The 27927-nt window shown below is 51.9% G+C and overlaps 2 protein-coding genes across 2 annotated transcripts in view; one reads left to right on the forward strand and one right to left on the reverse strand.

Annotated features, from left to right (window-relative positions):
• The first annotated feature begins 538 nt into the window (after positions 1-538).
• Positions 539-2920, forward strand: OLFML3 (olfactomedin like 3). The gene is made up of 3 exons (XM_075442953.1): positions 539-814; positions 1139-1424; positions 1864-2920. The coding sequence occupies exons 1-3, from the start codon at positions 707-709 to the stop codon at positions 2646-2648; spliced, it is 1179 nt and encodes a 392-aa protein (XP_075299068.1). The 5' UTR covers positions 539-706; the 3' UTR covers positions 2649-2920.
• Positions 2921-17148: 14228 nt separating this feature from the next.
• SYT6 (synaptotagmin 6) overlaps positions 17149-27927 on the reverse strand; it is a 37984-nt gene continuing 27205 nt past the window's right edge. Inside the window, exons 4-7 of the mRNA XM_009939037.2 lie at positions 27281-27401; positions 25566-25737; positions 24750-24900; positions 17149-18722 (exon numbers count right to left, since the gene is read on the reverse strand). Coding sequence (XP_009937339.1) covers positions 18651-18722; positions 24750-24900; positions 25566-25737; positions 27281-27401 — 516 coding nt within the window. The 3' untranslated portion in view covers positions 17149-18650. The remainder of the gene's footprint in view (positions 18723-24749; positions 24901-25565; positions 25738-27280; positions 27402-27927) is intronic.

Consider the following 27927-nt stretch of genomic DNA (forward strand, 5'->3'; position numbering starts at 1 on the left):
GTCCCGCGCTCGCAGCTGTGGAAGGCGGCGGCTGCCCAAGCCCCTGGGGCCCCCCGCACCTCCGCGGCAGCCCCGGCAGCTGCCCCGGGAGCACCCGTGCTCGGTGTCGCCAACCCGGCCTGGGCCGCGTTGCGGCGGAGGCGGCGGAGCGGGGCCAGGCCGGGCCCTGCCAGCGCGGCAGCTGCGGGGCCCCGCGGCGCGCGCGCGGCAGCGCTAGGGGGCGCACTCGCCCCGCACAAGGACGCGTCCCCGCCGCCGCCCCCCCCCCCCCCCCCTCCGGCCCCGCAGCGGGGGTCCGGCTCGGGGGTCCGGCAGCCGCGGGGCTGGCCCGGCTGTGACCCCGGCGGGCCCGGGCCGTGGCCGAGGCGGGCTCCGTGACCGAGCCCGTGGCTTCGCGCCGGCCCCAGCCTGGTCGCACGCCGTCCCGCGGGCTGTCCCCGCGCTGCGCCCCGCGCTGTCCCCAGCGCCAGGACCACGTCCTGCCCGTGCTGCCGCAGCACCCCGCAGTTCCGCAGCGCGTCCCCAGGCTACTGCCCCGGCCCCGCGGCTCGCCGGCACCGGGCGGGCACCCGCCGGGGCGCGAAGGGGTTAAGGCGCCCGGGGCCGGCCCGCGGGGAGGGAGCGGGCTCCGCTCCCGCTCCACATCTGGGCTCCACCCGGGCCGCGAGGGGCCGCAGCATTCCTGAGCGCGGAGGCGGCGGCGGCCATGGCGCCGTGGCGCTGCCTGCTGCTCCTGCCGCTCCTCGCCGCGGCCCTGCGCGCCCAGCAGCAGCAGTTCATGGAGTACGTGGAGCGGCGGCTCACCCTCCTGGAGGTAGGGCCCCGCGCCGCCCCGCACCGCCCGGCCCCCCCGCGCCGCGAGGAGCCGGGCGGGGGGCCGAGCAGGGCTGGCGCGGGGTGCCCCGGGTCGCAGGCCGCGGGTCCCGGAGCGGGCAGGCGAGGTGCGGGAGCGGGGCCGCCGCGGGTGCCGGAGCTCTGCGAGGCAGCAGCGTGGCGGGGCGGGACGCAGGGACACGAGCGCCAGGGCTGCGGTGCCGAGCGGCCCCGGGGGCTCCCGCGGCCCGGCGCAGGCCGGGGGATGGCTGCCACGGGTGGGCTGCGAAGCGCGGAGAGCTCAGTGTCCCCTTGGCCGCCCCAGGAGAGGATCTCGCAGTGGCACGACCAGAGCAGCCGCTACTCCACGGAGCTGCGGGACTTCAAGAACCAGGTGCTGGGGATGCTCGAGGCAGCGGAGAAGGAGAGGGAGGTGATGCGGTCGGAGGCGGAGAGCGCAGCCGTGCGCATGGACCGCCTGGAGCGCGAGGTGGACTACCTGGAGACACAGAATCCCGCACCACCCTGCGTGGAGGTGGACGAGACGCTGATGGAGAAGCAGGTCGCCACAGCCAAGCAGAGGAAGAACGAGAAATACACCAAGCTGACAGGTGAGGGGCTGCCGTGGCTGCCTGGGGAGATGATCCCAGGTGTGGGGTTACCCTGGGCCTGCCCAAGCCACCCAGGTCCGAGTCTCCTCCGGCCACGCGCCGTGGCGTTATGTCCCAGTGGGGCATCTCTCGGGTGTCTCTGGCATGAAATCCTGCATCCTCACAGCTGCCTGGGAGCCGCAGGCCAGAGCCTTGGGCTTCTCCAAAGCTGTTGGGCAGGGCCGGGGTGAGGGTGGCCTCCCCTGCTCACAGCCTGGGTGCACGAGGGGACTTCTCGATGCCACCAGGGACAGCACTGCAGCCTCTGCGGTGAGCCTGCAAGGCAGCTGCCTGAGGGCTGGGCTGCGATGCAGCAGGACCCGCCTGACCCCAGCACGAGGTGGGAGCAGTCCCGGCTGCAGGGGGGTTCCAGGCTTTCACGGCTGCCCCACTCTTGCAGACTGCAGCGACACCATCGCGAGCGTCAGAGCCATGAAGATCTTGAAGCGTTTCGGCAGCATCTCGGGGCTCTGGACCAAGGATGCTGCAGGGAACTCTGAGAAGATCTACGTCTTCGACGGCACTGCCAACGACACAGTGTACGTCTTCCCCCGCATGCGGGAGTTCACCCTCTTCTCTGCCACCCGCAAGGCCGCCCGCATCAAGCTGCCTTACCCCTGGGTGGGCACTGGGCACCTCGTCTACGACGGGCACCTCTACTACATCCGCCAGCAGGGCCCCTTCCAGGTGATCAAGTTCAACCTGGCCAACAAGACGGTGGTGGACAGCTCAGTGTTCCCAGCCGAGGAGCAGATCCCTGTCTTCGGGCTCTCCCCCTTCACCTACATTGAGGTGGCGGCCGACGAGGAGGGGCTCTGGGCCATCTACGCCACCAAGGAGGACGAGAAGAACATCTGCCTGGCCAAGCTTGACCCCACCTCGCTGGACATCGAGCAGATGTGGGACACGCCATGCCCGCGGGAGAATGCTGAGGGTGCGTTCGTGGTGTGCGGGGCACTGCACGTGGTCTACAACACCCGCCTGCCCAGCCGCTCGCGTGTGCAGTGCGTCTTCGACGTCAGCGGCACGCTGGCCCCCGAGGACGCTTCCCTCGTCTACTTCCCCAAGCGCTATGGCTCCCACTCCAGCATGAAGTACAGCCCCCGGGAGAGGCAGATCTACGCTTGGGATGACGGCTACCAGATCATCTACCGCATGGAGATGAAGAAGAAGCTGGAGGTCTGAGGGGCCACAGCAGGGCATCCTCGTGTGTCCGGTCACCCTGCCCGGCAAGTGCGGCTCTGCCCACCCCACAGGACACAGCCAGCCCTGGCATGGGACGGCACCTCTGCCCCATCTCCCGTCACTGTGAAATGACAAAATGCTGGACCCCTGCCCCCAGCCGCCCCCCACTCACCAGCACCAGGTGTCGCTGCCCAGGACCATCCTGCAGAAACCTGGACTAATTTAATGAGGTTTTCTTCTCTGTGATACAATGAATAAATAGTGTGCAGCCAGCTGCAGCCGCCTGCTTGGGGGTAGCACGGGGCACTGGGGCCAGGCTGCCAGAGCCGTGAGCTCCACATTGCCCCAGAGTCAGCCCAAAAGACATTTCTCAAGGGTGGGGTGTCTGTGCAGGGCTGGCCAGAGCAGCGAGCACAGACGGCTCCTTGGGCAGGGGGTCCGGGGTGGGGGATTGGGCTGGGGCTTTGGGCAGGGATGGAAGCTGGGGATTCAGGCAGGCTCCTGCTGCAGCAAGGGGACTGCAGAGCCTGGCCAGGGCCAGCCTGTTTTGCATGTACAAAACAGAGCAAACAGCAAAATCCCCAGCTGGAGATGCCGGGGAGGCATCATAGCCCACAGGCACCAGATGTTGCTGATTTTCTGAGTTCTAGTGAAGGACGGTCATCTTTCCCCTGCAGCCGCAGGGTTGCCACAAACCCTTTACATGAGGCCCTGGGTCCCCCGAGCCCCTTCCCATCTGCTTCACTAGTGCGCAGTCCCTGCCGGGCCCCACGGCGGCAGCGCCCAGAGATGGGGCAGAACAGGGCAGGGGCCAGGAGCCCCTCGGGATGGCAGCTCTGGCACTGCCGGGGCTCAGGACCCCCATCCCCGGGGCCGGGGCTGCAGCAGGTCCCTGCCAGGGATGGGCACAGCGCTGCGTGGCCATCATGCCGTCTCCTTCCAGTCCCCACCACGTCACCCGGTGGCGACCGTCCCGTGCTGGCACTTGCACCGGACCCCTGCACGGTCTCACTGCATCCTGCTGGTGCCGGCTCAGGGCCCTGCTCTGGGGCGAGAGGTGCTGGCCCTGTGGGGAGCCCTGCTGCCAAGCACCTGGGGGGGTCCCGGGGCCCCCTGCCCTCCCAGAGCCACGGCACGGCCATGCCACCCCCACACTGCCATAAAGCCAGGCATTCCGCATCGCCCCGTGCCCACCTCGAGGTAAGCTGTCCTGCGATGGGGAGGTGACTTGGCATTTGCTTCAAGTTCTTCTGTATTAAAATTATAATATCATTTGGTTGCATAAGAAAAATGTTTAAATACACACTTTGAGTGACTGTAATTGGATGGTGCTGAAAGTTCAACACACAGTGCAAGTCAAGCAGAGAAATTATCCAAGTGTGAACGACTATGTGAACTTTCAAGTTAATTTATATCCCTTTTCAAGATCAATAACTACGGTAACAGAAATATAATTTTCAGAAGTCACACAGTTGTAAATAATTATGCCAATTATTTCTCTAGCTTGAATTAAAATTGATGGGGGAGTAACGATTCTGCACCAGAAACCATCTTCTAACCTGAAACAAGCCCTGCAAAACGTGGCACTCGCTCCCCTGCGACAGCGGGGCTCCCCGGGCGCGAGCGGGGTGGGGGGCAGCCGCTGGCAGCAGGCGCCAGAGCCCCGCTTGTGCTGAGCGTCACGTGTTCGTCTAGTATTTTCATCTCTTCAGAAAATCTTACTCTTTAGGCTTCGTCTTGCCGTGGCAAGAGGGGCACGAGGCCCGCGCAGGCCTGCGCTGCTCAGGGTCCCGCTCGGGAGCCCCGGCTGCGGGGGGCAGCCGCAGAGGTCGGCCTGTCCGAAACGACACGTGTTCCTCCTGCAAGGGCTAGGACCCTGCGATTGCTCGCAGCCAGAAAACTGCTTGTGAAGCAGGAGGAAAAGAGACTTCTCCCTGCGTGGGCTGCCCAAGAGGTGCCTCCCCTCCGGCTCAGCATCGGCCGTGGCCCACGTCCCTGCAAGCGGTGACCGGGGGGTCTCTAGCTGCACCCCCAGCCGCTGCCGCCTGCGCCGGCAGGGACGTGTCCCCGGACCCGGGGGCGCGGCAGGGCCCCGCACAGCCGGAGGGTCCGGCTCCGCTTCCCGGCTCCGGGACACGGCTGGCGGCGCGGGCGGGCGCAGGCGTGAGGGCGGGCGGGGCCGGCTGCGGACCCCACGACGGCCGCCTACGCAGGTGGGATTTTTGTGCAAACGCTTGGAGGGTGAGAAGCGAACTGGAGAAACACCTGCAGCGCCCGATCGGCCCAGGAAGCGCGGCCCGTACGCAGCACTCGAGGTCTTCAAAGCACTTCCAGAAACACCTCTAATTAACCCCTGGCACAATCCCCCGCAGCAGAACAGCATTGCCTGCAGGTGCGGACGGACACCCGGACACCCCTCGCGCGTTTGCCATTAAAGGCGTGCCGGGGGCGGCCGGGGGGACCCCCTGCCCCGACCCCCTCCACCCCCCGGCACCCCCCAGGCGTTGCCGCTTGCAAACGCCGAGTCCACCTCCCGGTAGGGTCTATCGATGTCTTTTTTTCTCTTGTTTAAATATTTATCAACCCCACCAGGAGCAAGCAAAGGCCGTGCCGCAGCGGGTGGGGTTGCTTATTAGTGCCGTAATAGGCACTAATTGCCCCGGCCCCGCCCCCACCCCGCGTCCCCGCTCCCGGGCCGGGGCCGTGGGCAGCCCGGCTGACGGGGCTGCGGCGGGGGGGGGGGTCTCTGCTCTCCTTGTGAGTCTGCAGCTCCTTGAGCGTTAATTGCCGAGTATTTTATCTCTTTGAAGAAGAGCCCGCGTAAGTAATAACGCCTTTCATCTCTGGTCCTCTTGAAAAGTGCTTCTCTTTGGAAGGCAATCTGATAAAGTAAATTGAGAAGTTTTGTGAACAGTAGGGAAGAGGAAGCAAGACCTTCTGGCTAATTTTTCCCCCTTTGTCTGATTCTCAAGGATATTGGCTGTTCTTTCCTCCCTGACTCCTTTCCAGCTCACAGGAGCTATTGATGAGGTGAAATGGTTCTGCATGTAGTGTTAGAAACAAGGGGTCTGAAAGTAGGCAACTTAAACAAGCATGTTATAAAGATGCTATTGTATTGAAACAAGAGGGGGGGATAATTCCTCCGTTTAAGACTTTCTTAATGGCTGGCTGGCAAGTATAATCACAGGCTTTTAGCTTCAAATAGGTATTTCTGCCCACGTAACATCTGGTTGAGGTCTAACTCATCACACATGAATTGGGAGGCAACAAAGCACTCTGTCCAGGGCTTTGCAGAAGTGGGAGGACACTGGAGCTTGAGATGATCTCGGAGGTGCTCAGAGGGACACGAAATGGCAGCAGCTTCTGTACGGTTCTTTGCACTTTCTGATGGAAGTAGAGAATAAGCAAAACCAAATTCACCAGAAACGTTTGCTTGGAGCTTTGTTGCTGAGAGGGAGAGCTCGGGCCTGTCGCTTTGTGTCAGCGTGGGCTGGAGCTAAACCCATCTCCGCTGAGCGCTGCTGGCATCTGGCCAGATGTGCTGAGACTGGGGTCAGCCTGCTGCTGCTTCCTGAAATGGAGATAGCCTCCCGCCTCTGAAAGTGGGACCTTCCGATTAAGAACAGGGATTTAAAAGCGTGTGCTTAAAGCAGGTTTGTGCTGTTTCTGGGTTTCACATCATCAGTGAGCTCAGGGGGCTGCAAGGCAGTTTTGTGGACTTGGGGCTGGGAGGGCCGGGGAGTGTGGGCACAGTGGGGAGGTCTGCAGGACAGGAACCACGAGGTGCTGGGGGAAGCTTTCCTGGGATGCTCGTCCGTCCGCAGGGATGGCCCTCGCCTACAGTGCTGCAAAGCCCTGCCCTGGCTGGTCCACCCAGGGGTGCTCAGCCTGTTGGGGGGAGCGTCCCTGGGGTCCCCTCATCCGTGGCCATTCCTGGCTGGGGGAGGTGCTGATGCTGGGATTCGAGGATGACACATTGGGCCACAGCTGTGTTTGGCTGCGGTGAGCTTGCCCCTGCTTCCTCCAGCCCCGCTTTTCCTCCTCGGACACCAAACCTCTGTGCTCCTGCCATAGCGGCTGGAGCACAGAGCTGCCCCATGTCCCTCAGACCTCGCACCACCGGCCCCCCAAACCCTCCACCACACTCACACCCTCCCTGCACTCTCATCATTGCATGTGCTGTGTTGGAGGAGCTGTGCTGCAGCTTAAAGGAACGGACCGAAACTAAAATTTCTTTTTAAAAGTTGGACTCTGCAGAATTATGGGGTCCCTGCAGAGCTGGCTGCCCACGTGGCGCAGCCAGCCGGGGAGCTGGAGCAGCCCAGGCCCCTCTCGTCCCACTTGGCTCTGGGCTCTGCTGCTTCCTCTCCCCTTGACAGGAAGATTAAGAATAAAGTCTTCAAATTTGGAGCTCACAACCCTGTCAGAGGAGCTGTGGTTCGTGACACACACAAAGTTTCATTATTTTCTGGACAGATTGCTTTACTAAGAGAATTTGCAGTTATTTCAGTACTTTGATCAAGATGGATTACTCTGCATGCGCTGCTCCCATTTGTAGTAACGTATCTGTCTCCAGTCACCAAGGATGTTGCTGACGCGAGGAAGACCCACGAAGGCAGCTCACACCATCCCAGGGATTTCATGCGTCTCGTAGTCTACATGATTTCACTAGGATTTTCTTTGGGGTGTTGTTATTACTAATGCTATTATTATGAAAGATGTTTCCTGAGGACAGAAAAATACTAGCTCAGCTATTCAGCTAAGCAGTTTTTTAATTTCTTTCCTCTCTGAAAATCAGCTCCCCAGAGCCTTTCTGGAATAGGTCCGAATTTTCTGCTTAATACGTCCTCCTGAAGCAAAAACGCTGAGGGGTGCAGGGACTCTCCCGTGCAAAGCAGGGCTTGGGTTCCCCTCCCTGGTGCTTTGCCTCAGGGCGGGCTGTGGCGTGGGGATCGTGGGCCAGCTCCTAGAAGCACGAGATAAGCTTCGCTTGTCTGTGTCCCTCACTCTGGCTGAGGCAAAGTGAAGCATTGGGTTTGGGGTCCCCAGCCCCCCTCGCCTGCCGGGGCAGGATGGGCGGTGCAGGCAGGGGCAGGGGCCACGTTCTGCCCAGGGGCTCGGCGCAGGCAGCACCCGTGACCGTGCTGGCGCTGGGGTGGCACGAGGACACGGGGCCCCGTGGGGGCCGGAGCCGCTGCCCCCTGCCCAGCGTGGCTCCCCTGGCTGCACTCGTGCGGAGACCGCCATTCTGCTGCAGGTGTCAGGCAGCGTGGAGGAAGATACAACCATGGTAACTGTGATTATTACGGAAAATTGCTGCCATTACCTCAGAGGTAGGGTCAAAACAAACAGAAATTACCAATTTTTCTGTTTCAAATAAAATACAGAAGTGTGTTATTGACTCACTAATTGCTCAGTTAAATGGATTTCTCCAAAATTACCTACTGACCTTTGTAAATGAAAGTGATGCAAAGATTAGCACTTCCGTGGAATTGCTTAGGCAAGGAAAAATGAGAAGTCTGATTAAACCCACGAGGCAAAGCCGCTGGAGGAGCCTCTGTCCGAGGAGACCGGGCGTTGCAGAGGGCCAGCCGGCCCGTCGTGCTGTGGGGGCTGATTCCCAGCTGAGGCATCGCACCAGGGCGTCCGCTGCGGTGGGGTGGGAGCGTGTCGCAGCCCGTGCCAGCGGTGCTGGTGCTGCGGCAGGGTCCTTCCCCAGACCCTTCCCCAGAGCCCGCAGACACGCGTGTCCCTGGTGCGTCCCCACTTCTGCTGCCTCAGGGTGCTTGGTCATCCCGCGGATCTGCCAGCCCCCGAAGCTGCATGCTTTGCTCCTTCTCCCTTGCTCGGAGGGTTGGTAGCTCTTAATTCAAGCTATGAACTTTCCGTGGCTGCAGAGATGTTTTAGCATTGATTTAGAGCAGCGGCGCTTTTCAGATTGCCCAGCCCAGGGCTGGCGGAGGAGGACAAGGGCTCTGAGCAAGCAGAGGTGAAGTGCTGCTGTGGGGGGAGAGCTCTGCGCCCCGGGGTCGGGGAGCCCCGAGGAGGGGCAGGGCAGGGGCAGAGCCCCCCAGCCACGCAGGGGTGCCCGCGAGCCAGAGCTGGATGGGGTGGGGGTCCCGCAGGGACAGGGCGGTGGGGTGGACAGGCAAACTCAGAATGGGAAAGCAAGATTTGTAATACGTAATTAGACGTGCCAGTAAGGGGAAAATGAGAACAAAGCAGTAAGTTTTAACCCATTGATTGACTTGCAGTGGAAATCCAGTCCCTGACCTCCAGGTAGATGCTCCTTGCCAAGTGCTGGATCCAGCCCATGACTTTTACAGTCCTTCTTGTCTTTTAGTTTTCATTCCCTTTTAACCTAAAATTGCTTTAAGCCTGGAAGCCTGGAGGACAAACACAGGCCACAGATCAGAGCTGTGCTTTGTAAATGGCTCCTGCAGAAGATTGCTCCTCACAGCTTTGTTCTAAATTGTCAATTGTTCCTTGACTGCAGTTTTTCAGGAAAGTGGGATTTAAAATGAAAAGCAGTATTCCCCAACTGAGCCACCTCTGATGTCAGTGTCATCTGCCACTCCTGCTTCCCTCCGTTCCCAGTCCAAGCTTGCCTCAGAAATGGAAATGTTCAGCTTTTTGTAGAATAAATGGAGAAAGAAATATAATTTAATCAAGAGACATCAGTACCAATAAATCCCATGGAATTTTGCACAGCTGGGGTGCGGTGTCATCGTGCCGTGTGTTGTCTGTGCAGTATCCCCGTGCGAAGTTCAGCTGTGTGCAGGCAAACCAGGCAATCATGTGCCACTGGTTTGCATTGCTCCCTCTTCCACTTTTCCCTGCATTGCAAGAGCCACTGTTATAGGCTTAGAGACACATGCAGTTTTAGGTAATAATTATTTTCATTGCATCATCAGCTCTGTTCCTGCCGCTGGGACCTCTGTCTTTGGGCCGAACAAATCCAATCTGCCGGGGCCTTTGGAATCGGAGCTGTACCTGCAGGCGAGCCCTCCCGGGGCGCGTGGGGGCCCCTGCCCGGCTCGGGCGCTGCAGCCGCCCCAGCACCCCAGCGCTTGCCGTGGGGCAGAGGTGCAGCCAAGACATCGTCGCTGCTTTCCTGGGCTGGACATCTCAGCACAGGCTTTTCTGCCTGGAGCACTGGCCCCTGCACCTTCGCTGGGCAGAGGAGACGTTGTTCGGGGTGGGAAGGAGGGTACTTCGGATTTTAGTTCTCACATTTTAATTCTTCCTCTGGCTAAAGAAATCTTTATCAAATGCAATCTCTAGCCATCTGTGGTTTGCCCTGAAGGATGTTTGGTGCTGACATATCTGACGATCCTGCTTCTGGCAGCACAAATACCTATTGCTGCTAGGACTGTCTTTGCTGTGGAAAACATCGTATTTTTTGTTCATCATTCTCTCACACCAGACAAATTGCAGGTTTCAGAAAGGAGCTTGATTTTACAGTACTGTGTATTTATGACAGAAAATAATGAAGACCTCCTTCGCCATTTTTGACATATGTACTTGTTTATGAGAAGAAATCCTGTGTGGGACATGGCTGAGGAGCTGTTCACCCCCTTGGTGGGGTTGGGGTGTGTGGGGCCAGTGATGCCAGCCTGGCCTCCTCACAGCCCCCAGCACCATCACCCTCTACAGCAAGCCTGAGATAGCTCGTCCCACACCGTGAACATTCTAAGCAATCCTTTATTTTGGAGTGAGGAATCCAAAGACACTGCTGGAGCCACCACTCCCATCTGGCGCAGTGGCCAGTGCCTGTGGGGCAGCCCTGAGTTAAACCATTTCATGACTTAGCGCTGTGGGTCAGGAGATGTTGCTGTGGAGGCAAAGTGGCATGAGATGCTCCCTTAGTGCAGCAGTGTCCAAGAGCCCCAGGGGCGGCATGGCCCTCACTGGTGGCATCGCCTTGGAAGGACCCTCTCCCATGCCAGCAGCAGCCCACTTATCTGGAATACAGACAACCGCGGCTCCTGTTTTCACGATACCTTTTAGGGGCTTGGTGATTTTTTCCTGTTGAGACTGCGGGAGGGAGAAGTGCTGCCGTCGTGCTGGGGCCAGGCAGGGCACAGCTTGAATCCAAAAACCCGTTTCACGTACGAGTCTGTAGAGACGGGACATTTCTGCTGGTTCAGCCCCGATGGGTTTGCAGCAGCTGTGTGTTGTGCTAGGAAGCAGCTGTGTGTGCACGCAGGAGCCTGACGCAGCCAGGTCCCCGCTCCAGGACGGCATTCGGCCAGTGCTGAGGCACTGTGGATGCTTCAGCCTTGCAGCCCAGCACCATGGGTGACCCCAGGAGTCCTCTGCCACCCCAGGGCTGCGGCTCGCTGCCTCCCACCTGGCCCTCGTGCGAGACCCCCTGGCACGAGGAAGGAGGGGAACATTCCCTCTGCACTCACGGCACACGGGCCAGGGTGACGCATCCCCGCGGAGGGCACAGGCAGAGCAGCTCCACAGCCCTGCAGAACGCGCACAGCGTGCTGCAATCAGAGGTTCATTAGATAAAGCTGAGGTTGCACAACAGGCAGAAAGGTCCTCCTGGTTTCTGTAACTATTATGTCCTAGGAAAACTGCATTAATTCATCTTCAGCAGACAGGAGCTGTACCCAACAGCCAGCACTGGGTTGCTGTGCCAGGTACAGCAGCCTTGGACAAGATGTGCTCAAAGGGGTTTGCAGCGTGCACTGCTGTGCAGCGCCGAGCCGGCCAGGGGTCCGGTGGCACGGAACCAGTCTCGTGGGCCCAAAGCCCCCAGCGAGCTGGCGCAGAGAGCGGGGCTGCTGGAGCCAGGAGGGGAGACTTGCTGGGGTGTCCATGGCTGGAGGGGTAGGCAGGGTGGCCATGGGTGTCGGGGTAAATCAGCAGCACTGTGAGCAAAATCCTCCTTCATTTGTGTAAGCTATCCAAGAGTAACACCAGCAAACTCGCTTAATTAAAAAATTACTGCTCATCCACTCTATCCCTTGTGGCAGTGAAGAAACCCTTATCTTCCAAGGCAATTTGAAATGGAGAGGGATGTGGAGCTGCTAATGGCAGATTAGCAGAAAGTCTTCTACTTTGGAAGCAATTAACAATCCAGAAAGTAATTTCCATGTGTGAATTTATTGACTGGGTCACGTTTCCAGTCACCTATTTGCTATGGGGCATTTCTCTGCCTGCCTGGGGTCCGGCAGTGCCTCCGGTGCTGCTGCCCCAGCAAACAGATGTTGTCCCCGGCTGTCACGCACCCCGTCCCCGTGGGAGCCCTCCGCAGGGGCACAGCTCCATGGCCCCCGCCCTGCCCCAAGCCCTTGGCGGGGCTGGGGTCCCGACAGCTCCTCCAGCCCCGGGAAGGACCCCGGGGACCTCGGCGTGTCTGGCACGGCAGACAGGGAGGAGAGGGGAAACTGCTGCCCCGCGTTTGGGGCTCCTCTCCGTTTCGTATTTTTGCCTGTTCTTTCTGAACCTGCAGGTTACCTCGCCTGCACTTGTCTCTGGTGCCAGCTGTTCCCATGGCAACGGGACAAGCTCTGGATTTGCCTTGACCCGGTATAAGGTATTTTATTAGCTTTAATGAACTGCATTTTTAATAGGAGCCTACACTGGATTTTTGAAATATATGTGCTGTAGATTCCATGTTTTTAATTACAAATGACATGGGAATATAAGATACATTATTATATTTACATGACTAATGCACTGTCTCATATATATATATGAAACTGTAAAGTGTAATTGCAAATTATCTTTGAGAGAAGTCCAGGGTAAAAAAAAGAAACATTTCTTGAACATTCAAGTAGCATTGCAACTGAAGGCTGACTGCAGAGCTTTGTAAGCCAAGCAGAACTACTGGGCTGTCTGTGGCACTTGGACCAAGTTCCAGATTTTCTAAGCCCGTGCGTCCACAAAGAGGAACCAAACTCCACTTCTCACAGGCTTACCTGCAGCACTTGCCTCTCAACAACCCTGGTTTTGGGGTGATGCTCACCCCCGCAAAAAAACAGGCTACGTTACCTATTTTGCAAAATGAAGACTAGATATTTTTTGCTGTGGAGATATGTAAAAAAACCCAAAACACCAACATAAAAGGAAAAAAAACCATCTTCCCTGCCTGTTTGTAGTGCCGAAGTGCCAAGTGTATTCACATTCACCATGAGATCGCTGGTCCAAGGCGAGGTGTCTCAGGACATTAATTGACGTCTCGGGACTGCGTGCTCCCGACGGGCGGGTGGACGTCGGGTGGCTCTGACAGCGACTGGTGCTGCTGCGGCAAAGCAGAGCCATCGCCGCCTGCCCGCACCGGTCCCCAGCACGCTGGGGCTGGCATAACCCGGGTCTCCCGGGGGTGCTGTGCTGGAGATCACCAGGGCCGGTCCCAGCTGGGGCCCATGGGGGATGGCCACTGCCCGGCCACGCACCCAGCCCCATGCTCCCGGCAGCAGCTGCGTGAGCAGAGATCACAGAGAGTGTAGCCATTGGGTTTGTGCATCTAGGGGCTGTGACTCTGACAAAGGACAGAGATTCTAGTCCCACGGAAGCCATCCTTGCATGATGCATTTTAACTAGAAATTAGATCCCTGACCTGGCATTTAAAGAAGTGCACAACTGTACTGATATGTATAATCTTAATGGCAGGAAGAACAATCAGGGCCCCGGGGGAGAAAACCTCTAGCAAAATGAGAACGAGAGGTCTAGGACTGCTAGATTAGAGAGACGATTAAGAGGGCAAATAACAAAAGCGGAAAAAATGAAGAACAAATAGGCAACTGAGATAAAGCTCTCAAGGAACGGGGCTATGCTTTTTTCAAATGAGCTATAATTTTCTGTTTGATTTATTACCTTATGATATAAGTGAAGACAAAAGTACCTGGACTGAAGATACTTGGACTAAAAACTGAAGCAGGATTGGTATGTGTATGGGATTGGGTATATGTGATTGCGTACTCTTTATAGGCCACTCAAGAATTATGTGTAAATAAAAGGTTTTGAAAGAAATATAGAATAAAATTCAAAACGAAGCACACAAAGCTGCTCCTGCTGGAGAGTTTCCACTGGACAGCTCATGTTGCCCACCTACCAGGAACCTGTGTCTGTCACTGCTGACTCACCTTCTGGAGCAGCCGAAGCCGTCACCATTGGAGGCGACCGCTGAGCGATCCAGGAATACCGAACATCCCATGCGCCCCTGTGCCTGCCCCTTCCAGCATCCTAATGGCTGTGGTGAGGCTGCATGGAGTCAAGTGATTTGTGATCCAGAGTCCAAATACCCAGGTCTCTCAGTCCCTTCCTCTGGTTCCACATAGTGTTTGTGAGTCTTGTTCAAATTTGCACAAAAACTCACTATGGAAGAAGTGCCCCACAGCTGTAAAAGGTGGGGAAACATAGCCAACCTTCATATGGCAGCTGTGACACACCCATGCATTCAACATCAGTGTTGAGTTTAAATATATTTCTTAGGGTGTTTTTTTCCCTAAGGTAATAACAGAGCACATTTATTTATTGCTTAAGACCCCATAAAAACCCCAGTGGTTTTCTTCCTCACTGGCGCTTTTTTATTTTTTTGTGGATTGCCTGTGTGTGAGTAGTGTTCCATAATTAGAAATTAAAGGCAACTTTTGGAGAATAAATACAAACTGTTGTGACAAGATTCTTCTCTTTGCCAAACGATGCATTGCTGATGTCTGTAAAAAAAAAAATAATCCCACAATAAAGCAATCAGACTGGAAGCCAATGTCAGAAAAGACCTCCAGAGGAACCTGTGTATGCTGCTCAACCGAAAAAGCTAATGTGTTTAAAGACCCAGCACTCCCCTGCAGTGACACGGGACCCGGCTGGCAGGGAGGGTGGGAGGGAGCCACGGCTTGTTTGAGCCGCGGGCAGTGCTTCTCTGCTGCCAGCAGCGATGCTGAGCCAGCCGCCTGATGCACACTAGGAGAGAACTGGGGTTCAACTCTGGGCTGAACTCCGCTCAAAGCGATGCAGTCGTCCTCCCGTCTTTCAGCGCACCAGCTGAACTGGACCATTTACTGAGCAGAGCAGCAGAACAGCCCCTTTCATCCCAGAAATAGCTTTGTCAAGAACCACGCTCTTGATTTGTTTGAAAAGGCAGCTCTGTGCTAAATGCAGAGAAGGTGAAGGCTTTTCTGAGAGGCCAGGAGCTGTTACTGGCATTGCCAACATCACCTTGCCGAGCATCCGACAGCCCAATATCGCAAGTACCTGGAGGCTGTGGGACTGCTGAAAGAGGGGATGTCAGAGAGGCGATCCATTACAGACGTCTGGCAGTGGTGAGCACCAGTCGCAGCGCTGGGACGCAGTGCTCAGTCCTTGGTTTCAACAGCAACAGCTCTGCAACGGCTTCGGGCACAGCAGGGCAGCTGCCGACACGACGCGCTGGCACATGGGCTGACTTCTCAGGCGTCCTCAGGAGCAGCTGCTGCCCTGGATGCTGCATTCAGAGCCCCCGCCGACCCCCAGACAAGGGGCTGGTTGGGGCCAGGAGCTGCGTCACGGCTGGGAGGATGCAGCCACTCCTTTCCCACCCCAGCTTCCTTCACAGCGCAAAGAGCAGAGCTCCACTGTGGCCAAACTCTATTTCCATTGGGCGTTTTTCACTTTTTTCTTATATACCAAGTTGTTTTGTTCTCAAATCAGTGGGAGGACACTTGGCTGGGACAGCTCCTCGGCCTCTGACCTCTTGTCATGAGCAAAGCAATGGACTCGTGGGATTTCACTTTTCGCTGTTTCCCTGTCATTAAACTAGCAGTCATTAAGTGGCAGCCCTCACTTCAGTGTCTCTTACTCTTCCTGCAGTCAGTCAGTGTTCTGTGAAATTGGAGACTCTGAGATTAAAACAAATAAGAAAATGGAAAAAAAAAAATGAATGTCTGGGAAAGCTCATGTATGTTTATTTTGCTTGCAGCACTCAGAATAAAACACACTATTCATTTGTGGCTGCTTGCAGGCTTTGCAAAGGGACCAGTCACCAGTACTGGCTTTGCGACAGTCTCCTTCTCCGGCCCACGTGCCTGGCAGCCGTGCATTGGCGGTTGCCCCCAGCCGGCCGACATGCTCGCCCTGGCACACTGCCCTCAGCCTGGCACGGCACGCCGAGCCCCTGGGCAGCCACCCGGTGCCGAGCAGGACCGGCAGCAGCAGGCGTCCTCCCCCTGCCACTGAAACTTGCCTTTGCAGTGAGGTTCAAAGGAGCATGAGTTCCACGATGGAAAACTCTCCGGTGGGATGTGGCCCTGTGGTGCTCCTCCTTCTGTTGCTCGGTAATAATTTAAACTTCTCTATGAGTTACTATTATATGGGTAAGAGTAGCACGGAAAGTGAGAGGGAGCAAGAAAGCAACTTAATTAATCCTGGGATGGCACTTCTGCCAGGCTCAGCTCTTCTTTCAGAGTTATAATCCCTCTCTAGATGAAAGGGAAATATCTGCACTGGTACAGTATATCTCATTTCCATTAGTGTGACCAATCGTCTCGAGTGGCTGCGCTGAGGCAATGACAAACACACAATGGTTTGATTATCCCCTCACCGAGGGATGTGGTAAAATCTCAGCATTTAGAACTCAAGTGTAGGGGGTTTGAGCCACCTAGACGTGGGTGTTATTCACTTGCGTGAGATCCAGTTTCCCAGTAATGCAAGTGACAGCCAATATTGAGGGGAAATTGATTATCTGTGTGAAGCAAGCATGAAAAATAGAAGCTTTGTGTCAAACCCCACGTATGTTTTGACTAAATCCTAGATAACAAGAAAAATGGATAAAAGACAGAGATTATACAGAGAACACCAAAAACCAAGAAGCCAAGATTAAAGAAGAAGGGGATTTGAGTGGGTTAGAGCAATTAAGGATTGTTAAGTGCCATGCTTGCATCCAGCTGGGACTGCGGCAGCTGCTTCTGCGTACGTCTTGCAATAGAGGTGCTTCGATCTGCAAACCTGCAAGAGGCACTTCCAGTTCACGGTGCTGAACACCCGAGGCTCAGTTCAGCTCAGGTCAAGGTTCAGGGGGCTTGCGGTCAGTTTTTGAACCATCCACCACTGTAAGTCAGTTATTTTGAATGGTTAGAAACTCTTTCCTATAGTCAGACATGAAACGTTCCCAGGAATGATGGGTTATCTCAAAAAGGGGCGTCCTCAGCCATGTCCCTCGGTAGAAGTCTACAGTACTCTTTATGCTAGAAAGCCAACGCACCTTTTAGTTTCAATGAACTGTAGGTGCTTGAAATATACTTTTTTTCCTCTGTGACTAGTGCTCAGCAATTCCCCAAGGGATGTACATTGACTGTTCCAGGACAACCACGAACAGCAGAGTTTATGGTGTAAGGAGTGTCTGCTTCCTATCACACAGTCTGCCCTTGCAGTGCCTCATACCACACGAGGGTCTGTTATTATCACATTTTATAGCATCCGCTGTGATTACTGTAAGCATCTGAAATCACATAACACACAATTACTGCTTTCACAAGAGGAAGTATTTCACCAGACAAGGCAAGACTTACAAATAAAATAATTTTATTGAGTTTCTGCTTCTATAGCATGTGGCACATAAAGAGAATTAAGACACAAGGTGTGATGGGTAATTATATATTTGTCCTTCACTGAACAAAGGATTCATCTTACCCAGAACAAAAATGCAAACAAATACCCTTCTCTACTAGTCGTGATGTTCAGTGAAGACTGATGCTTTGACATTTAGGAAAATGGAAACTGAAGTTGACCTGAAGATTGTGGCTGATGTATACAGTTCTTGCTAACCTGATGTGTGGAGAAATCATGGCCTCGCTAGCAAATTTTGTTTTAACTTGAAACCAAAATATTTGCATTTACTTAATTTAATTACGGTGGAACAAACAACACTAATGTACTTACTAACTCAGAGAAAAATCCACGATGAGAAAGTGTCCAAAATCCACAGCTGTCTGATAAAGATCAGCTGATTTAGCTGCATTTGCAGCTGTATCTTAATTTTTGGCCTCTGCAGCCAGGGAACCAGCAAAGTTTCATTTTTTCAAAACTTGATCTTCCTCCAGGGTCTGGGCCTCAGAAACTTTTTGCACTAAGGAAGTGCTGATAGTTCAAGAAAAAAGTTTGAAAGCTTTTTTTAGTATTGGTTGTGTTTCTATATTCTCCTTTACCCTTTTGTTCACCCTTTGTTACTAGGATGGTATAAGAAATAAAGATCCAGTGTTCATGCAAGGATGTCACCTATTTCTGTAACATCTTCCCCCCTTTGTGTCTGAACCCTACTTGTGGCAACACAGTTCTCTCCACTCTAGATGGTGTGGTGATGTACAGGGGGAATGAGCAGCAGCTACAAAGGGGTCTTAAGAAACCACTCATGCAAGTAGCTCTAGGGACACTTCAAATAAAGGGAAAAAAACAGTTTCCCCCCCTGAGAAATCAACAGCATTGTTCATATATGACAAAAGGAATTTGGGATACACACTGCACAGACTTCTACAGCTCATGAACACCTCCACATGCACAGGAAACCTGTGGACACGCTGCTGGATTTGGGCTGGCCGTAAGAGTCAAGAGCTGCTCGCAGATCAGAAGCAGCCTCTTGCCCCTCTCGCTGCCGCTCTTCCAAGCGGGCACAGACAGAGCAGCAGGGCTGGTCCAGATGTCCCCTCTCCTGGCCACATGTGCTGCCTGTAGACACTCTGAGCATCTTTGCACTTTTCCAGCCTTCGTACACACTAAAAACTATTTTACATGTTATTTTACAGACCAAACTTCCAGTTCATGTCTCAGTCCGCCTTCTTCCTCTGGAAATAGATCCACACAGTAAAAGCCACAAAAAAAACATCACCTTGGGAGACATATTAGACAAAGACATATTTGACCACAAAACGGGTTTCTGCCTTCACTTACACAGGAACAACAAGACTGGAAAGTCTCGCTGCTACTACTGCCACTCAGCAACAAACTACGGAGACTGTAGGCCAAGTGCAAAAATAACTTGGTTTAGTCCCATTTTACTCGCTGCACTCTGTATCATGGTGTGGGTGGTGGTTTAGGTGAGGGACAGGAGCCCTGGCTGTCAAAGCTTGCTGCCCGGCCTTGCCACTAGTGGGAGAAAAAAGAAAGCAAGTCTAAGCAAACGGGAGAGATTATCCGAAATTCTTCACATCCCTTCAGCGTGTTGCCTGTCTCCGGTTCTGCAGTATTCTCATCTGCTCTACAGCACGCTGCAACTTATTGAACGCCTGCGTTTAACCACTTAGGAAGAATTACTGAACAATTTACTTTATTGCTTTGTGAATCAACTCACAGTCATGAGGTCTGCTCACAAAAATGAAAAAATAAACAGTATCTGTGTGCGCTATGAAGACAAAGTTTGCTCTGAGTTTAGCTTTCTGGTGTTTCCCGGTTTACTGCTGTTGCCTTTTTGTTTTAGAAATACTGCCTAATTGCAAAATTACTGGAGTCTTTCCAGTCTGGTAATTTGACTACACAGAAGCTGTGTCCACAGTGCCAGAGAGGTTTCTCAAAGCGAAAATCAGATCAGAGAGTCAGTGGATGTAGCAAACATTTTTTTGCCATACGTATGGGATCATAAATTATTAGTCATCTGCCTTGGGGGCCATTACTATAATTCAAAACCATTACTCCTCATTTTGAGTACTTGCCCATCTCACCATCTTGCTTCATTAAATCCACATGACAAATGATAGACATCTCCCAGAAGCAACAGGAGGCATAGTACTTCCACTGTTTCGTTCCCCACCCCAGATCAATTCCGTCCTCTCCTACATAAGCAGAAACTCTTTGCTGGCTAATATTAATGCTCTAGCATGTATGAATAACACTTCTGTGGGTAAAAACTCATTTGGCAAACCAAACTCCACCATTGCCTTGGCAAAGGCACTTCAAACGAAACACAGCTGAAGGTGAGAGCACAGGATGGCTGCGCGATGCTCACGGGAGGGCTGAGCAAGCCAAACAGCCGGTGTCAGCAGTAACACAGCACCCGGTGCCAGGGCGGCCGAGGCTCCTGCCCACTCCAGGGCCGGCCCTGCCTCAGGTGCTGCGTGCCGGGGGCTGAACCTGCAAGTCCCCCTTGTCGAGGTCTGGTGACGCACCACGGGGTCTGCTCCCCACCGGCCGGCCGCCCACCAGCGCCAGCCCTTCCTGGGCCAGGTCTGCCCAGCAGCAGACAGAGCACGTTCATGGTCATGATTTGAAGCCAGCTGGAAGAGGCTGAGCTTTGTCATTCGCTTCACAAGTGTGCGTTTTGATGGTTACAAAGTAGGGGCAGAGATAGGGTCAAGAATTCGGCCAATTTCCTTCCCCAAAGAGACCAGTCAGTGTAAAGTAACTCATCGCATAGATTTGCATTATACAGACTATATTTCATCAGGGCTGAGCAGAAATGAATGAATGAAGAAGCTGGAAAGGTTGTCCTTCCAAACAGGCTACCTTAAGGTAAGAAAACACTTTCTGCTAGGGTTCTCAAACGTCAAATGTATTTGCTAAAATCCCTGAGGAACTGATAATATGGATACAAACTCCCCAGGAGAATTCCCGATAAAACAGCAGATAAGCAGAAATTACAACAGAAAAGGGCTTTCAGCAGAGTCCTCAGCATGTTCATTGCATTGTTTTGCCTGCAGTTCCCGTGACAACATTTGCTACTCCAAAAATGTGATGAAAACTCTTCTGAAAGTAGCTTCAAGTGACCAGTGTGCCATGAGGAACCTGAAGTTACTTTTCATTCATCTAATAAGAAAAGGTGAACCATCCATTTTGTAATTAACAGTCAGAAACTAGGAATAGTTCAATGAAAAGTCAAACATACCCAAAAGTCCAGAAGAGCTGGTTTTGCATATATTTAAAGATAAATGGCTGTTCTTCATTATGGGCATGACTTAGCTCTCAGCAAAGTTATTGGTTTTTATCTGGAGAAATAGTTTAAACAAATAAATGCTCCCATGCTGAATGTCAGAGGGACTTGGCAACATCAAAGACCCATTTTGCATTGCACTGATGATGCTGCTCTACAATATGAGACAGCATTTCTCTTTCATAGATAACAGAGAAATTTCCAGGAGTCCCCTTCAAAGTCTGGAAAGATGCACTGTAATTTTATGTTTCTTTTTATAGACACATCACTTAACCTGGCTGATGGACATACTGAGAAATGCAGAAGAAACAGCAATGGGTGGGATGGTTGAAACACAGCTGGGAGGCCAAGCTCATGGCAGCAGTGCCAGCAGGACCTTGGGGCTGAAAAATGGAACAGCATTGTGCTGAGGACAAGAGTTTATTGTCAGAATAACTTCAGAATGCAACAGCAAGTGGGATTCTCATCTTCTGCTCACAAACTCTCCTAAAAGGCTGTGTGAGGAGGATAGTACTTACAAGCCTGTAATTAATGATTCATTTGCACATGTTCTCTTTTTAATGATGATGGTCATTAAAGAAATGCAGTCATTACAATCTATAGCTCACTGTTGATAAATACGGAGCAACCAAAGACATGAAATGTAACAAAAGCAAGTTTCCCTAAAGGCTCCAGCAATGAAAGAGAAGAAAGAGCAACTCTGGCACACAGAGAAAGGGCCCGAGCCGTGCTGCCGACCTGGCGGTGAGGTTTCTGGGCCATGTTAGCACAGCAGTGTGGCAGGCAGAACAAGCTTGATGATGCCCAGGGTCCTCGTGCTGGGCAGTCACGGAACCAAGTCCGGTAGCTCGGCCGGGGAGCACAGCCCCAGGGGCACTGGCATCCATCTGCCTGTCCCACACCACTGTGGCGGCGAGCCGGGTGCCGGGGCAGCTTGTCCTCCTGATGCATCACGCCGCTGGTGACGGCTTTCCTGGGGATGTCAACAGAACCAGTGACTCTGAGCTGCAGGCGAAATATTTTGGAAGCCCCTTTCTTTTGGCCAGAGGCTTTTCAAGACATGTCGGGCAGGGCAGTATGCATGTAGGCTAGCACAGAAATTCCAGATCCCCTCTCTGTTTTCCACCCATCTGCAGTCCTGAGCTGTCTGGCGAGGGGAGGCGGCCAGGACACCTAACGGCAGAGCGGCACAGGGAGATGGCAGCAGGCACTGGACAGCTCTGGGCTCCCAGGTTAACAGCTCCAGTCATCCATTGCTCAGTTTATACATTTGAAAAGACAATTCAATCCTAGCTTTCTTGCTTTCAGTTAAAGATGAAGCACTCAATCAGGAAAGACATTGATGTACAGCAGAGGCCATTACTAATCGCTAGAGCAAACAGAGACAATCATGAGGATCAGCTAGAAAGCAAATGCTCCATTTGCTGGTGCCCAGCAGCAAATGCTCTTAGATGAAGATGAAGATGACTGCTCAGGATGCCAGCACAGCCTGAGCTCTCCCTGACAAAGACACGAGGGTGAAAAAGGGTTGGAGGGATCTGTGTTCAAGGGCAGGTGGACTGGTGGGTTGGCAGGTGGCTCTGCCGCAGCGTGCGGCCATGGCCCTCGTCCCCAGTGCACACCCCCCCGGCCCAGACAGGTTCTGTGCTCATGGGGACTCAGAGCTGATGACGAAGGATGCAAAGCCCAAATTGTTTTTAAAAAATGCACAAACACATAAGGAAAAGATGATGCGATTACTTGTAAATGCTTACAAATACCTGAAGGGTGGGTGTCAAGAGGATGGGGCCAAGCTCATTTCAGTGGCGTCCAGTGACAGGACAAGGGGCAATGGGCACAAACTGAAGCACAGGAAGTTCCGTCTGAACATGAGGAAGAATTTCTTCACTCTGAGGGTGACAGAGCACTGGAACAGGCTGCCCAGGGAGGTTGTGGAGTCTCCTTCTCTGAAGATATTCAAGACCTGCATGGACAAGGTCCTCTACAACCTACTGTAGGTGACCCTGCTTCAGCAGGAGGGTTGGACTAGATCACCCACAGAAGTCCCTTCCAACCCCTACCATTCTGTGATTCTGTAACCAACAAATAGAGTTTCCCATTGATTTATCTCCAGGAACCTGAGCATTTTCTGTTTGTTCTTTTTTTTTAAGCTGCACTAGGGATTTACAGATAGCAGAGCTAAAACTTAAAAGGGCAAATAAATGTAGGGCCCATTTGCTTGCTGGCTCTGTGCACCAGCTTGTGGCAGAAATACCAGAACAGATGATCAGAGGCACTTTTTTTCTTGTAAGCAGAGCTCCTGACCTCTGCACTGGGTGGTGAAATGATTCACTCGGGGTTTTCTTCCAAAGTCTTGGGGGCTCGGCAGTGGTTTTCAAAGTATATTTTAGAAGGTGAGTCATCTTACATGCCTGCCTTTGTTTCACTGAGTTCTGTCACAATAATTATGCTTTTTTTTTTCCTATTGATTATTAGAAACTTTACAAGAGTCTTTCTTTCAAACTCCCACTTGCATCTGAAAAAGAGTGTAGTCATATAAACTACAAACTGGAGAAGACCTCCTGCCCCTGGGTCAGACGCAGCAGCTGGTATCCTGCTGTGAGGTGCTACAGATGATACAGACATTGAGCTAACCGATCAAATGACAGATTGCTAAGCATTTATGCTGAAACTCAGCGGCTGCTGATCCCCACCTCTCCATGGCAATGTGAGACAGCATATGTTGCCTGCCCAGACAGCTACAGCTCATGTGTACGATGCCAGTATTTTAGTGCAGAAAGGCTAATGAAAGCCTGGAACTGCTCACCAGTCAAAGGCAATATTACCATTATACACAAATTGCACATAGGTTTAACTCTGGTTTGATTTACACCAGTTCTGCACAGCTGACCTGGGCGGTTACTCCCGATGTACAGTGGTGCGATAAGAGATCATGAAATGCCTCACACAAATGAGTGTCAATTTTCAGATTTCCATTATCTGATATATGTATGTCCACTGTGTCTTAAACTAAAATACTAATTACCAGTTTTCCCACTGGGTGTAATGTCCAGGAAGCGAGAATATTCCTCTGATAAACCCTGGCCCTGGACAGGGCCCTGTGGCCACGTTTCATTTGCGATAGAGAAATGCCCACCAAGGGATGCAGCAGTAATGAAAATTGCTGCAGAGCTCTGCTCAGGCGGCTGGCCTCACCTCGCACAGCTGCTGCTTACAAATGTGTGGAGAAAGAAAGAAACCCACAGAAGAAGCAGACCTGCCTCTCCGATGGGCATGTCTGAATTTCAGAAACCAGCTTGATGAATATGAGCTGGGACAGAGAGCACCGAGCACAAACTCCATTCTTCTTAGAGGAAAGAGCAGATTTCCAAGAAACATAGGATTTGATGCATACTAATTCAGACTACTGTCAAGGATCACCAAACCTAGTATCTGCCTTCCCATAGAGCTCAGTATCTGAACTTCAAGGGGAAAAAAAGATGCTTTTTGTTATGTACTTAGTGTGTGGCTTTGAGGGAAAATGCCTCCTTAGCCCCAGACACAGTGGGAGGTTTTATTACGTTTATCATACTATCACCGGCCGTAAATGCTGGCTTTCTTTTCATACCTGAAGTGTCAATAGCACGTGTGCCATTTTCCACATCTCTCTCCTCCAGAATTTATGACCTAAACCAGGAAAAACCCAAGGAGCTCTACAGGAGTGTGAGAAAATGGAGTGCAAGGAGGAAGAAAATGCTAGAGATGGTCAAAATGGTACCCAGGTATTTCAGCCCTATTTTATCATCTGGGGCTGCATCAAGTGAATCTCCTTCTCTGGAGATGCTTAGAGCAATTACATTCGTTCTATTTATTCTCCCTCAAAGGCTTGGAGATGAGTCAAAGAAAAATCTTTCAGGATGAAAAAATTGAAACTTGAAATAGGCGATATCCCTAGACAATTTGTTCTGCATCAGAACAGCATTCTCTTTCCTTACTGATCCCAATCTCTAATTAAAAAAAAAAAAAACAACAAAAACAATACGGTAACAGTCACCTCTGTAAATACAATCCCTTTCATTCTTGCTTGCAAGCTCAAGGAGCTATTTCGAGACAATAAAGAGATGCTTGTTTTTGAGAGTTCATTTGTGGTGAGAAAATTCCCTCAGCTCTTGTCAGAAAATCCCAAGTGAGAGTAGAAGCTCTCTGAAAGCCTTGAACCAGCTCACTCATGCACAGTGCATGCATTAAAAAGAAAGAATAACTCCACACACCTCTTTGAAAGACTTCTTCACCTCCACTAATGGATGCCAGTGTGCTATAGGCTTGCGTGGGTATGCCAGCATCTCATTCCAGTGGTCTCTGCCCAGTCCTTCAGCATTGACCCCCACACGGCAAACCCCAATAATCTCGTTGTGACCCACTCTGAAGAACAATAGAAAAGCAACACGATTATCTCTCGCTCAGACTGCCTGTATACTGTCTAACCGAGACTTCTGAGCCCGTGTTATCAGAATGCCACGAGGCACGGTGCTAGTGAACATGGGCTGTGGTATCTGCACGATGACAGTCAGAGTTCGACTGCCACTGCCAGCACACACAGCCCCCAGCACAGTGAGTCACTGCCATTGCCAGGAATAATTATAACAACTCTAAAATGAGTTGAACTGTAGATCAGTCCAGATACAGAATCTGGAACGATGTGTGATCTAGTGGTGCACAGCAAGAATAAGTACAAGTTCAGTAATGGATAATTAACAGGTCAGTTGCTGTTCAGAGTGAGACGCTTTGCTTTCTAAAATGGGATGACGGCTTGCGGGACAAGCAAACAGCAAAGGGGAAGTACACAGTACTCACTCAAGAAAATGCCATAAAGCAAAGGACCAGCTTTACCATACTTATTATTCTAGCAGGTAAGTTTCCATAACCATAAATAACAATGACACTTTAAGAATAAATGACTTGATACAGATTGATGCCACAGAGCTGTGCAGTTAAGGCCACGATACTAAGGAAAATGGCTATTGAGCAGGAAGACCTGCACCCAACGGGATGTTTTCCCCTCCAGTTCTCCAGAGCCTCCCACCTACCGATCATAATCCATGACGGAGATAAGCAGACTGACTTGATCCATGTTTTCTGGGGGAATGTCAAAAATTATTGCTTCATTGTAAGTGGGATTAAGTGTGTTTTTCTTTATGGTGGTTTTCTTCTTTTTCAGTCTTCGCCCATCACAGAGCAAAGACACTTTGACATATGGATCTGGAGAAGAAGAGATGCGAAAAGGCCTTCTGTTTATGGAGGTTTATTTTGTTACCGTCACAATATAGAAACAGCATTATCAAAGGATGGACTGTAAATTACCATGAGCCAAAGGCACTCCATGAATGTAATTTTGGAAAAAGGGATGTATGTGTACCCATCAAAGCCACCATTTCTTGTACTGGTCACACTGACCTGAGGTTCAGGTACTGGAGAACCAGCACCACAGTCCTCTTGGAAGGAAAAATCAGCTGTTTCTGTCAGTTTTTTCTGTGATAAGGGTTTGCAAGTGCAAGAAGGCCCCATCTCAAGCCGAGCCCATATTCATCAGAAGGTGGTAACGGGCACTGGGCACTCGGGCATTCTAGCTTGCGTTAATTGCATGGCCACAGACAGCAGGCCCAGTCCTTTCTCTGAAGCAAAACCGTAAATTTTTCAGAAATTTGCCTAAGAGAGCAAAATGCAATGCAGCATTTTGATGATCCAAACAGGCAGAGGGGGTTATTTCGCATGGATCCTATCCTGCACTGCTACCCAAACTGTCCAATTGCTAACATTATGTAGCAGAGTTACAGTGAGTAGGGGAATTTTAAAACCTGTTTTCCCAGTGTCAGAAAGCAGCAGAAAGACAAGATATTAGGGCGGCTCTGCTTCACATGCTTTCCACTGGCTGATCATGGCAGCATGCCCCCAAGTTACAAACAGATCCTGTTTGCAGTAACGGCTGCTCAGGCGATTTCAATGCATTTTCAAGTAACAGTAATCATGCAATGTATTATTACAGAAACGCTGAGCTGGCTTCATCTGAAGTTGCTATTCTCAGACATTTCATATGGCATCAAGCTCCAACTGAGCCGAAATGCTTTCTGCAAAGATCTTTCACTGTATTGTTACTGCCTTTTACAGTGTTTGAATTTCATTGATGGTTTGTATAATGTTGAGCTCTGGTAAAGAAACTGGTTTTTATGTTGAAATCCAGAATTTATGCATGCTGAATTTGCAAGCCAGCTCTTTGGAACTGTGAATGTGTACAGTCTTCAGGTGACTTTGATCCCAATGTTTGAGTACTGGCCACTGCACAGAGGAATACACACTCTCCTGGGATTTACCCGGGTGGCCCATGACCGTTTCCTAATCTTGGGGTAAAGCGATAGATTCTGGCTGTAGGGGTTTATCTGACGGAAAACTCCCTACTCACATGAAACTGCAAGGGTCAGTATCTGCAACAGACCTGAAGCGTCCAACTCCAGAGATGCATCAGAGCTTTGACTCTGCAAACCCTCCTGCAGGGATGGGAAACTGCCGGCAGTATCCTTGAATAATATATATCACCCTACCTGGATTCATGCCCTTGGAAATGAGTTTAAAAGATAATTGTACTTTAAAAATTTCGTGCTTAAAACATGGACAAAGCTTTGTCAGGTGTTTCAGTGACAATAGAGCTTTGGCATCAAGAGGTATATGCCCATGATCCATTCATACCCTGAGGGAGGAGGAAGAACTGTGGATGCAAAGGGGTCCTTCCCAGCCATCGAGCACCCACCTGAGTAACCAGTGATGTCCATAGCTTTGAGATTTCTGCATTTAATAACTGTTAAGGTGAGGCGACCTGCGGTTGGCAAATAACAAAGGGAAAACATGATCTCTCCCAGGTCCACGCTTTCCTTTAATAAAACAGAGAACACATTATATTGGAAACATGCAAGAACCAGCTAGGCTGCCTCCCCCCTCCACCACAACGCTTTGCGCAGGATTCATGCAGAACTCACACTGAAAGAGGCTTTTCTCTATTCTGTCATTTTCAAGTGAATGACACTTCACTATATGACGGTGCTGCGGAATCTATTTTCCAGTGTATCTTTATTTGGCTAAGAACGAATATAGAGAACAGGAAAAAAAATATGTGTCCAAATGTTACAGCTTCAAATCATAGCTAAGGACAATCTTCCACTGCCTCAGTATGTGCTTCCTACTGCAACATTACAGCTAACGCACTCCTCTTTTTCTGCTCCATTGCTTATGCAGAAGTGAAGTGATATCTAATACCAAATGAAGCCCATTAAGGGAATTATATTAGTATCAAGATTTGCTTGAATGTACTGTATACATCTTCTAGTGCCAAGTGTGTGACGCTAACCTCTATTTTCTTCAAATTCAGAAATACCAAACACAGGGCAAGATCACAGAAAG

This window comes from Opisthocomus hoazin, chromosome 25 (assembly GCF_030867145.1).
Source record: "Opisthocomus hoazin isolate bOpiHoa1 chromosome 25, bOpiHoa1.hap1, whole genome shotgun sequence".
In the NCBI taxonomy this organism is placed as follows: Eukaryota; Metazoa; Chordata; class Aves; order Opisthocomiformes; family Opisthocomidae; genus Opisthocomus; species Opisthocomus hoazin.